This window comes from Labrus bergylta, chromosome 21 (genome assembly GCF_963930695.1).
Source record: "Labrus bergylta chromosome 21, fLabBer1.1, whole genome shotgun sequence".
Lineage (NCBI taxonomy): Eukaryota > Metazoa > Chordata > Actinopteri > Labriformes > Labridae > Labrus > Labrus bergylta.
In genome coordinates, this window is record NC_089215.1 from 18,918,374 (window position 1) to 18,931,517 (window position 13,144).

Below are 13,144 nucleotides of genomic sequence, written 5' to 3' on the forward strand. Positions count from 1 at the left end.
GCAGAGAAATGTAAAGAAAAGACGGGCTGTGTTCTAAAGAGAGTTTGGGGCTTGACTCCATCTTGGCTTGTTAAAGTGACTTCCTGAGGCCTTGTCATCATGATCATCTCCAAAAATGTTCTTTTCTAACATTCAGCAACAAGGAAAAAAAAAGTTTCCCTCCAAAATAGTTGCACTTTGGTACTTTTAGGTGGTCGTACATGCCGTTTTACATCAGCATGTTAGTTTAAGCTTACATCTACGTGCCTTCTTTGTAACATCTAAGCTTATGTATGCAGAGGAAATGCATGCAAACAGTTGTGCGTGTTGGCTCATTTAACATAACATAAGCACATCTCACCCTGTGTATGATGCCAGCAGCGTGCAGGTGTTTGATTCCACACAGCATCTGGTAGAGCAGGTAGGACAGCCTCTCGTGGTCCAGCTCCATCTGGATCACCTGGCAGAGGTTAGCATCCATCAGCTCCATCACCAGATACCTGCGGAGAGTCCACACTGGGCTTAAAATAAATCAGAGACATGGAGCATTTTTTTTAAATAGCTCGTACTGCAACTAAAACAACTAAGCATTATGACCAAACTGATGTGTGAGTTATCTGAAGCATTTAGATGACTTATCTGTCTTTATATTCAACGTATTTGACTCATATGTCTTCATATAGCTTTGGATTGAAATCCACCTTTCCTTTGGATTGTTTGAAGTTTTTTGGCTTTCTCATGAACAAATTAAAAAAAAAGAGTTCAAACCAGAGTGCTGTTGTCTTGTGTCCCACTCACATGCACTTTCCTTGGCATTTAGGAAGTGACAGTAAGTGTTCTGCTTCTCAAAAACTGTGATGATGTTATGCTATCTGGCAGCTGTTATATCATCAGTCCCTACAATCCTCCCACATGGTAGAACGACCTTCTGACTTTTTTTTTTTATACAAAAAAGAACATCCCGGTAACAGAGAGTTCAGATTGATACCATGAACAAGAAGTAGAACGTATGTATGTACTGTGTGTGTGACTAAAAAAAACACTGATCCTAAGTGTTTTTGGGCTAGATTCAGTAAATTGTATAAATGCTGAAATCCACCTCATTAGAAACGGTTAAATGCACTGTGATGCGCTGTGTAATGAAAGTATACATAAGTATACATTTAAGGTACTCGAACACTGAGGGAAATGGAGTGTTCCTGCTTCATCCTCTCACTGTGGGTTTGCTCTGCAGCCCTCTGGCTACGATTTGTCCAGTTTCCCTTTTAGCTCCAATCAGGCAGACACAGTGCGCTCAAACACACACACTCACACACACACACGAAGCTTCCAGTGGATGGCATTAATCATGTTTGTTCCCGTCATACTTGGAGAAACCATCACTCCCCCCCCCCCCCCCCCCCCCCCCCCCCCCACATCTCAGTTCTCTGCAATTCTTAAGCCAGTTTTCACTCACATGGACGTCTTCTCGACTTGGAAACACATCAAGGACGCCGCCAAATATACCCCAAAACTGATTTCATGAAAGGCACTGTCCACACAAATTTTTCTCCTTTTTATTTCTATTAATTTGTATTTCCCTTATGAGCCTCATGAGGACTTGTGCATGGTTAAATGTAAAAAAAAACAACTAATAAATAAATGTATACAAACAGGGAAACAAGACTTCGGACAGAGACAGTGTCCCTCTATCAATGCCACCCAAGAGTTATTCTATAATCCATGTAAAGGAAGCTTGTGTTTTGACAGCAGATTGTTTTTTCTGATCCTTTATATCAAACATGGTCATCTTTAAGTCACTGAGGCTCTAGTCTATGTTCTTGTTTACTTCAAGATGAAACATTTCCTCTGACTGAATGTGGTTAATATAAAGTGTTTAAAATGTTAAACCACTAAAAGAGATTAGGTGTTTTATAATTATTCCTTGACATGCTGTATTATGTACTTGTACTAAGGCAGAATAATACACTAAACACAGATCCCGCTACACTGCAGCAAGCCCCTAAAAGTCATAGACAATCCCCTCAGCTCCCAGCATGCCACATCCTGTATTGATTTTACAAAGTGGCAGCGAGCAGATGTTATCCGGCTCAGTGATACTTACACGTCTTGGAATTCTTCCAGTGTCTTCTGTGGTGTGAATACATTTAATAGTCCGATAATCTGCCAAATAAAAAGCACAGTTATTACTTTGTATCTGGGGGGGGGGGGGGAATGAAGGATTCGTAATGAATGACGTCATCATCGCCCATCTCTCTGAACCAGCAGCAGGGACAGCAGCTGGAGCCAGAGCATCATTAATGAATAATAACAGGAAACACCCTCATTTAACCTTCTAAAGGCCGATTAATCACCCAGCCGATAATATATCAGCTGATATATCAGCACTTCAAGTGACTATCGGTATCGGCTAATTTGATAGCAGATAGTTCTAGATTTATTTACGAGTTGAAAAGCATTCATTTAGGTTTCATTGTATTACACTAGCAGTTCTTTTTCAGCAGCAGAGTTTGCTTTATGGATAGAGATGCACCGATCCACTGTTCCGAAAAGATTCTGATATGTGTGATAGTGGTATAGTGTTATCATTGTTGGTACTATGTGTAAAGCTACACAAAGCTTAAGTAAACCTGGCATTGCATTGCGCTGACTTCACAAACAGGAAGCATCAACACCTTTGAGGTTTTCAAATTAAATGTTTTAAACTTGAAGTGTACTTTTGATCATATCGAAAGAGCTGTTCCATCTCGTCTGAACGTCGCCATGGAGACGGTTTGTGGACACTTGTCTGAACTTGTGACTGTGCGAGCTGAGAATGTTTAAAGATCTTCCTTGATCAGTGACATGATCGGTTCAATATCCGATACGTGAATTACGTCAATATCAGACCCAATATTGACATTAGATCGGATCAGTTTTATGTAACAACCATTATCACTCTCTACAGATCATAGACAGATCAAAGAGAGATAACGGCCAATATATCGGAATACATTTTTTTCGCTCCCTAATATTGGTACTGATATCGCACCCGATAATCCCATATCGGCCGGGCTCTAGTAACTTCTGTTATTTCTGTGAAGTGTTCATTGCTGCCACATGTCTATTCATCACATTACTTTTGACTTCTAAAGCTGTAGGTCTGTATCAAAAGGAAGCACACTTCAACATAAAAGGGCCAATCAGATGTCACAGCTCAAAATGTACCACTCTCTTTGGTAAACATGTTTTAAAAAAAAAAAACAAGAGAAAAAGTCAAAGCTCTTACGTTCTTGTGGTTGACACATTTCATGAGCACCAGTTCTCTGTAGGCCCGCTTCGCGTGAGTTTGATTCTGAAATGGTCGGCTCAGTTTCTTGATGGCAACATTCCTTTCAAAGTTGTGATCATACGCTGAGCTGGAGAGAAAATGAAAAAGAAACATTACTCACTAATATATTTCAAGAAGCATACGAACAACAAAGAACATGTAGCCCATCTCTGATGACAACACGCTGACTCTATAACTATTTGCATCTTTTCTAATGGTTTGATGAATGCTGAAGATGTGATGAAAGTTCAGGTTGTGCTATATCAACACATATAAGGGCAGTTTAGAAAAATAAGTAAAGAACAGGGGCTTCATGTGCGCTGCTTCCTTACTGAAAGATGGCGTACAAAAAAGGAAATTTCCTTACTCAAAGAAATTTCCACATGTATAAAAGCCGTTCATGGACACATGAGCCCGCCTGATGTCAGCAACGTTCAGAGCCAATGGCTGCCGAGAACTAAAAGTTGCATCAGTAGATTCAATCTAATCACCTGACAGGATCTGAGTGGGAAGAAGATATCTGCAGCTATCATCATTGATTCATACCCATTATTGTTTTTGCTTTCATTATGAAATGCAAAAACAATAACAGAACTTCGGTTGACTGAGAGGTCGGAATTTAGAAATAAAACAAAAACAAATGACTCACTAGGGAAACACTTTGAGATGTATTTCTTAATTCTATGAGTCTAAGAAATAAAAGATGAGGACTCTAAAAACAATTAATTGAAGATTCTTTTGCAGGTTTGTGAGACGAATATTCACCCCCACCTTTTTTAATTGAACAAGAATGAATTCACAGAAACTTAATTTAATCATTTTCAGGATGTATCTACCAAATCCAATGGAGCCGAGTAAACCTGGAGATGGCTAAGTTCTTATCATGGGACCTACATGAGTGACCTTCAGCCATTGTCATTGATGCATAGCAAACAACATCCACTAAAGAAAACAACATTAGATGAAATTGAATACTATATCAAAGGCTGATTAGGTTGATAAGTGAACGTGTCTTTAGTATTTCTGTCACACTAATAGTTCAAAAGTCAAGACAGTATTTTTTATTCTTTCTTACCAGACTATTCCCTGTGCTCCTGATCCGATGGGTCTGAGGTTCTGGTAGCGCTTTAAAACCATAAAAGTTGAATCTCCTACATCTATACTGTAGTACTCCTTTTCACGCTTGTTCCGGTTCATGGTGAAGCCTTGGACCTGCGCTGTGGCATCCAAGATGAGCTCTCCTCTCAAGACCTGCAGTTTGTGAAGAGGAAAAGAGGTCATTGTTTTTAACTCCCATCTTCAGCATTACATGTCATACTTTCTCTCCCAGCATCCACCACAGTCATATTAAACCAGGAAGCCTGGAATTTCCAAAACAAGAATCAGATTCTTTTATTAAATGCTTTGAAACTTTAAAAAAGGAGATAGTCCATTTTCTCTATTTACAACGGTGCAAATACAATCTATTGATGTTGCTTCAACCTCATGAAAAACCTTGATTGAACACGATTTGGTATGTGCAAGTCAACAAAGTCATGCTTTTATCCTTGAGTGAGGTTTATCAATGGTAATGAGTCTGATATAAAACCCAAAGGTCCAGGCACTGAAGCAAGCAAGCAGCGAGAGCCACAGAGGAAGCTGGGCTTCATACCGGCTCTGAAGACGACGGATCATTAGTGAAATTTGGAACATTGTACTGAGAAGGTCAGCTTTTGTCATGATAGCTGTACGTTCCCTGGACAATGAACTGACCTCTGGAATTATGAAACAACAGATAACCCCCCCACACCCCCCATGCCCCCCTTCAGTATCCATCAGCCTGCCCTCCTTCATGCTTGCCTCTCCGCTGCACTTGTCTTCTTATTCTTAGCGCTGTTCTATCAATCTTCACTCCTTTCCTCCATTATTCTTTCTCTTCTATTGTTAAGGCTGCAGTCAAATCTGAGATGAGCTTTTGTCAAGTTCAGACAAAGAGATAGAGTAGAAACCAAATCAAGACTTCAACCAGTGCAATTAAATCCTATCCAAGGATCAATTAGCTACCTTCTCTGCGATGAGCAACCTCATATTTTTTTTTAAATCTACCTCTTATATGACATCAAATTCCTTGAGGAAGATTAACTGCGTACTTGTATTTGGTTGAAATGACAATAAAGAAATCTTGACTTGACATTATAACTGGCCCACTGGCCTGGAGGCATGAGTGAAATATTCCAGGGCAGCTAACTGCATGTCCACTGACCGACTGGGTGAGTTAAAATAACGCCTAAAAAATAAAAATAAAACAGTGACACATAATTGACTAAACAACGTTTAGTCAGCCTGTGATACTGGCGTTTTGTCATTGATTCTTGATCATTTCTTGAATTACTACAGCGTCGATGTTTCATGAGCTTCTGAGCATGTGTACCATAGTTGAAAGGCAAACGCCAACGACTGCTTTACTGTTGTTAGGTATGGGTACCATTACCCGGGTACTTGTTGACATTATTACCCGAGTAACATTTGATTACTCGCGCAGTCTCGCACGTACGCTGTCATAAGCAACAAATAGTTCAATTTAATTAGCGCAACATGTGTATCTGAGTTTTCTGGATTTGCCTAACTGAATATATTTAGGAATAAAATAATTAAACAGCACACAGATGTGTAACTCTATTCCAGCTGCGACTTCAGCCTTATTCCATTAACTCATAATGGGCGCAGCAAGCTGGATTACGGCAACAAAAACGGCTTTACGGCAGCTACGGTAACTTTCTAGGAACACATGACTCCAAAGACGAGAGCACACAAAAATTAAAAAAAAAGTTATCAAAAAGGCAATGATAACGTTCATGTGAGATCTATCCATCCATTATATATACTGCTTTTTTGTCCTGTTCGGGGTCACAGGGGGGATTCCCAGCTGTCACTGGGCGAGAGGCAGGGTACATCCTGGACTGTCAATCACAGGGCTGCGTGTAAGATATGTGGCGTTAAACTTGCACCTCCTTGAAATACTAAAAGGGAGAGAAAAGTCCAGCCACACAGGCGAGAGTTATGGAGTTGGATAGGACAGAAAATGTAGTCTTTTGCCAAATCTTTCGATCAATGCCGACACATGTGGACAAGTTGGTTGAGTATAGAAAAGATAAAAGTAGTTTTGCTCGGGAATAGAAAGTAATGTTCCTGGGCCAGTGGCACGGATAAGGGCAAATTCAACTTAACTCTCAATCCCTGCACTCAAAGGGGAGAAGACTTTTCTTTTTTTTTTCGATAGACAGCAAATCAAATCAAATTCTAAAAGTGTCTGGAAACTAACAACAGGATGCCAGAAAATAAAAGTCTTTACATTGAACTCTGCTTGTTTAACCCTCCTGCCTCCTCCTCTCCTACACTGTTTCATCCTTTCCGCTTCTACTCTTCTTTGTCTCTCCTCTGCCTCAGCTGCAGACAGGGAGCTGAACCATGCAGTGCAGACGTACAGGGATGAATAAAAGGTTTAGAGAACTCAGTGAAGTTCTGTGCTTTTATCGTGCATCAAGAGAGAAACTGCAAAACGTTTGTCATAAAGGTCAAGCACTTGAGCATATACCCTTGTAGATGCAGAAACAGAAAAATAAATATGACACACGGCAGCAGGAGGTAAAGACTGTTGCGCTACCTCCTGCTGCCGTTTCATAAGCTGATATATTCAACATCATCCCTAACATGGCATGTATCACCTTGCACAGTCACAAAATTAACTGGTTCATGTACACTACTATTCATCCCCATGTGATGCCTCCGTTTTCCCTCGCCGCCCTGTCAAAGTTACGGAGGCATGATCGTGGAACGAAATTGTATCGCTACTGAGCTGGGAATCAGAGATAGTAGAAAGAGGCACAACAGAGACTGAAAAAAAAAAAAAAAAAGTCACCTGTGTAAACAGTGGAGTCAACAGGACGGAACAGTGTATGCATGAGAGGCTCTTGTTAACACATCTGCACCTTTTTTGTTTTTTTTCTGCAACACTGTAACGCTGTTTGAAATCACACAGCAGATGCCACTGTTTGGGTCAAGGTAAAATTATGAAAAATTATATAATGCCAGAGCTGCAATACAACTATATTTCTGTGACTCTGTCTAATAAGCACTTCAGAATGTGACGCTACAGTAAAAGAGTCAACACTCACACTAGAAGTAGCTTATACAAAATACTGGTAATATATTTAAATGCACAGTGCCTGATGTTTTTAAAGCTACCTGTGTAACAGTTTTAATTGTGGACTGTACCTTTAAGACACACTGTGTTGCTAGGTTACTCCCCTATCTGCAATAATGAAGCTATATTATATTCTCAGCTCTTTGAAGGTGTTCGGTGCTTCAGCTTTGGAACTACTTGAAATATCTAGAAGGATGGTTTTATTTTACAGCATTAGGAGGCAAAGATTAAGTCAAGCCTGAATTCTGAAGAAGGGCTGCAACACAAAAGTCTGAATCCTATCTTTGAGTAGAAAAAAGTCAGTTTAAGCACAGGTGCCTGGCATTCACATTCAGCATCAGACATCAGATGGATACGACGAGTGCTTGCAATTCGCAGCATTCGGGCCAATCAGATGACGCCCCAGCTGGTCATCAGCTGCCCTTAGAGTAGTTGGGGTCAATTTGGTTGTTAGCTCGTGTGTTAGTGGAGGACGGAGAGCGAATAATGAGGAGGTGAGAAAGAACAACATATTCTGCCGATTCATTCCGAGGCTTATTGGATGGGTACAATTTTAACTCGCTCATGAATCTAAAATTTTCGGCTTCTTCAAATAACAGTTCAAGACACAATGAAGAATTTGTGCACAATGTAAAAGTCTTCATTTGACAGCACGACAAGCACTAGAAGGACTGAAAAGTGGGGTCAAAGCTTGTATGCTGTTTGTCACATGTAATATATTCATCAAGTCGAATCGAGTTGCGATGTTGTTATTCAGTGAATTCAATGTGAATTTCCTTCTTCTGTCGTTATCATATTTTTCTGCGTCTGTGATGATGGTCACCGTGCTCAGAGGCATCATATCTTACCCTATGAACCCTGTTCATGTCCGAGTTATTTTAAACTTCATTCATGGAGTGATGTTTTCAAACATTATAGCCAGTGATCCCTGGCAGGTTGTTTCAGGCTTACTTGACAACATCTTGGCAATTCAACTATCATACATGTTTTGTGGTGTGTTTTTTTTTTTTTAAAGGCCGATACAGGTCAGTGTGAGGTAGCAACGTTACCAAGGCAGTTTTCTGCACAATACATGACGCTGTGCAGCCTCTTCCTTTTTTTAAAAATCCTAAATAGTTCCACACAACAGACCTTAGATACTAAAGTGTGCACAGTGCCAGGTTCTGTCAACCCTGGGGCCATTGTTCAACAGGTCAAAGTGTTGACTTGACTGCCAAGTTGTTGCTTCCGCTTTTAGCCGGCGGCTCTACTCTCACTTTCCATGCCACGTGACCATGAGCGTAATCGCAGCCTTTGTGGTTAGAAAATCTAATTTGATCATATCACGATATTATCGTGAAATGCAATGAACTGTTCAGCCCTTATCACAACTCAGAAACTGAACAGATTGTTCAGATGGCTTTTATTGGAGCACTTTTACCATTCACTCAGTGTTGATGTGCAAAGTGTTCCACATTTGAACTTCTTTTAACTTAAGTCTAACACAATCATGCCAAAACCCTGCAGGTTTTCCTTGTTTAGTGCAGACCTATAGGCAGCCACATGTCATACTTTATACTGATCCCCACAGAAGTGAAAATGTCATCTTCATTTGCAAGCACGACCTGGCTTCAAAGGAACCAGAAATAACATGTAAGCCACTTACTCCAGCATGCTTTTCAGAAAAATAAATCAAATATAGGCCACATTGGAAAGAAGGTGTGTACTCATGTCAAGTTCTATAAGCTACAGGAAGGAAGCTGGAGAATATAAAATATGTGTAAGCTCATGTTAGGCTTCAGTATGAGGTGTGTGACATATGTGCTGTTCTGTCTTTAGGAGGAGAGAACTTCAGACTGTGAGGATCTATGGCAGCATGCAAAGATAGGGGTGGGGATGTCATCACCTTTGTGTGATTTAAACCGTTTTCACATATGCACTCCTGAAAATATCTAGATTATGTCAGAAGGACTGCCCCGGATATTCTCCTGGCCTGGCTGTTCATATATGCTCCTCACAGCGGGAGTATATCCCTGTCAGACAGGAGGGGAGGGGAGGGGAGGGGAGGGGCAGGGGGTCTCCCCAGGTAAGACAAAATGTAAAAAAAAATGGCTTGGAAGTAGTGGACGAAGAAACAGAGTCTGCTATAGGACGCTATAATGAGAATATTTGCCTTTACATCAATGCTATGTGTAGTTCAACGGAATCAAACTATCAACAAAAGAGCGGAGGACAACGTACTGAAGAACAGAAAACATAATGCAGTCGTTTAATTATGAGCACGGGTAGTGGTCGCATGTATACACCGTGCAGCCGTCACAGTATATAAACGTCACCCCCCCCCCCCCCGCGCACACCCCCGCCATTGGCTCGAGGTGAATTCTCCGGATAATATCCTGCTGCATTCTCACATCAGCTCGCTCGGACTTGCTGCGTAAAAAAATACTAGGCAGCTGGCAGGAGACAATCCGGCTGTTTGCGTTCAGAGTTTTTCAGGAGTTTCCTGCAAGTGTGAAAGCACTATTATACATCTGTGTCCTATCCCCAAATAAACGAGTATGCAAGTAGAAGCTGGTTTGTAATCAAGTAGGGTCAGATATTGTAGATCAAACAAAACTACAGCTACAATGTTACATTCTTCATCTCACCATGTCCCACATTTGGGGGCCCAAGGTCATTCAGATCTAATGTTCAACTTACAGTAATGCTCTGCTGTAACATAACAACACTTCAAGCATCATCGGAGGTTTCATAAGAACCACAGCTGACACATTTTTGACCATCCATTTTAAATCACAGGCTGTCAGGGAATGATGTCTCTAACAACCAGGCAGAGCATTACAGATTGCTGTGTCATAGATTGACAGGTATGTCTTAGGTACAGGTAAACAGCCATTCTCTTTGGCAGGCCGGTCCAGATTCACACAGCCCCTCTGCCTCACAGCTGTCCGTCACACCGTGTCTCTCTGTGGGGTGTCGATCTGTCTCTGAGTGGATATCAGGTCAGCTCCTGGTCACTCTGGACATCGTGACTTTACTGTCCGGACTCTTACAAATAGATCGAGGTTTGTGTTATCTATGCAGCCCAGACTGAGACCGCTGGCAATTTGGCAGAGTTGGATTTTATCTTTGAACTGCTCACATCCAGCAGTAATGGCTGCTGACAAGAGCCATGAGGGCAGAATCAGTGCCAAGTTTGGGTAAATAAAGGCACTGAAGCACATTTCTCTCCTGATTGTCTAAAGGGACATTTATAACTCAAGCTTCAAGCTTTAATCTAGCCAATCCTAACCAATGCCCTCGTCATTAAAGAGGGCATTTATTAAGATACTGAAAGTGGGTAGTGCAAAGAGCAATTCACAAGCTTAAGCAGGAATCATGCAGACATATCTAATAATATGGAATACATTTGATCCACTCATTAAAGACTTGATGATGTTAAAGATATCCACCGATGGGGTGCCGAAAAGCCTAGCGGTTATGTTGCGTGCCCCATGAACGAAGGCTATAATCCTTGTCGCAGTGGTCGAGGGTTCAAATCCAACATCGCCCCTATGCTGCATGTCATCCCCCACTCTTCCCTCCCAACATATCCTGTATCTCTTCAGCTGTTTTATCCAATAAAGACTAAAATGCCCCAAAAAACATCTTTAAAAAAAAAAAAGGTACAAAAGATTTCCAATGATCACAAAAGAAAATGTGCTAAATAAGAAAATTGGACAAGAATAATGCTTGAAAACGTAGAGTTGAGATCACATCGGTGGTTTGGCACGTACTTAGTCCACTTGAGCCCCGTTTGGCCACACAATGCGTTTTTTAAAGTCATGTTATACTGTTTTCATGTTATCGAAGAAGACAACAGTGAAGGCCAACAATGACAAGACTCTTTTTAACAAAGCCTTAGTTCCTCAAACCAACATCCTCTGCAGAAAACAGCAAGGTGTTCAGAGAAACACAATTTCTATTACTAGTAATGGCTTTTTTTTTTTTTTTTTAAACACCCCACCAACACTGGTGATCTAGGTTCTAACAAAATAAATGGTGCAGACAGGCAACACCTTAAAGGGCCTGACACACCAAGCAGGCAGCAAAGAACTAGTGGCGACCAAGGCCCCCTGTGACCCCGGCGCACAATGCCTTTTGTTTTGGCCAAAAAGTTGCACTAGAACACACCGAAAAGACTACAGCCGACGGCCAACAACCACATACTTTCTGCACATGCGTGAGAGGCAATAACGGTCCATACCAGCAGGCGGCGGTAGTCTGTAATTGTTATCCCAAAAAGAATAGAAGTAGCGCTTCCATATTTCTTTTCGTGCACTGGCTCTCCTGTTTCGCTTACCTGAACAGCCAATCAGAGAGATTCCTACCCCCCCAACCGCGACGGCTCACGCCTATCCAACATGTGAAATCGGCCAAAAAAAAAAAAAGGCCAACTAGGTGTGCGTCAGGGCCTTTAAACGGAGGATTTTAACTGATGATGATCTCTGCTCTGCCCCTCGATGGATTCGCTCAAAGAACCTGCCTTTGCCCTCAACCCTGGGTGTTTGAGCCGCGGTATATTGTTGTGTTTGTGTCAGAGGTCGTCCCTTTCTGCCGGGTAAACACGGGACAAGCACATGCTACTTTTCGGTCTGTTCATGGATGTTATGAGACTTGCATCATGACATGAGAAAAACTGCCTATTGCCTTCGGATTGTTTCATTTTGCAATGACAATATGACGATGGAGAAATACAAATGTGTGATAAGTATATATTACTGCCCCCTTAAGACAAAAAAACAAATAATGCACTCAATTTAACAACCATCAAATGGCTAAACGTATTAAGACTATTTAAAAAAAGGAAAATGATTTATTCACAACTCAATTTTCACACAAATCTGCCGCTCTAACTCAAAGAGGCCTCCAGATTTTAAAGTGGTTGTATCATGAGTAAACCAGCAGTCATATTACGATCTCTGCAGGCCACCTTTCACTTTTGGTGCAGGAATCGGATTTCTTGGGGCTCGTGTCTGACCACCGCTGGTCTCTTGGCAAGTTGTTCAGGAAGCCTTTCAAGCAATGTGCATTGCAGTGTGTCAGATGCACAACCCACATATGACTTCAGGTACTAATGGGAACTTCCCTTACATTATTAATTTCATTAAAATTGACAATTTGATGTACCACAAAACTGCTGATGTTATCCCCTAGCCTGATTAGCATGCCTGCTTCAGTGTACACATATAATCTGATACTTGCAAACAAATCTGATCAATGAAACAAAACAAAAAAAATCACACTGCAACATTGTGCAATTGCCAAGAAAGAATGTTTGCATTCAAGTCTGAACTGGTAGGTCAGTGAGGCCTTTACATAAATAACAGGAAAACGAAACACAATCACACTTCAGCTTTGCATAACACCACATAGTGATCTTCCCTATACTTTTGTCTTGTTATAACATTTTTATTGATGCTACAACAGTGTGCAAACAAAAGTGTGCACCCTCCTGTGCTCGGTTCACAGGGTATGTATTAAGCTTGTCCTTGTTTCAAGCTATTAGAAATGAATATTAATGATAATACCAAAGCAGTAAACATTAGCATGGGGTGTATTCAAAGGCTTCAATGCGTGATTTCTGTTTACACTGTAGACATTATCGTCCTTAGGTGGCTACACACTGGAGGTCACAGCGTTTCATTTCAAAG

General features: G+C 41.1%; 1 protein-coding gene across 3 annotated transcripts in view; it reads right to left on the bottom strand.

Moving 5' to 3' along the window:
• mapk8b (mitogen-activated protein kinase 8b) overlaps positions 1 to 13,144 on the bottom strand; it is a 32,176-nt gene that overhangs the window by 18,418 nt on the left and 614 nt on the right. For all 3 annotated transcript variants that reach the window (XM_065949264.1, XM_065949265.1, XM_065949266.1), the window contains exons 2-5: positions 4,365 to 4,540; positions 3,248 to 3,377; positions 2,084 to 2,142; positions 341 to 479 (exon numbers count right to left, since the gene is read on the bottom strand). In XM_065949264.1, the coding sequence (XP_065805336.1) occupies positions 341 to 479; positions 2,084 to 2,142; positions 3,248 to 3,377; positions 4,365 to 4,486 (450 nt within the window). In that variant the 5' untranslated portion in view covers positions 4,487 to 4,540. The remainder of the gene's footprint in view (positions 1 to 340; positions 480 to 2,083; positions 2,143 to 3,247; positions 3,378 to 4,364; positions 4,541 to 13,144) is intronic.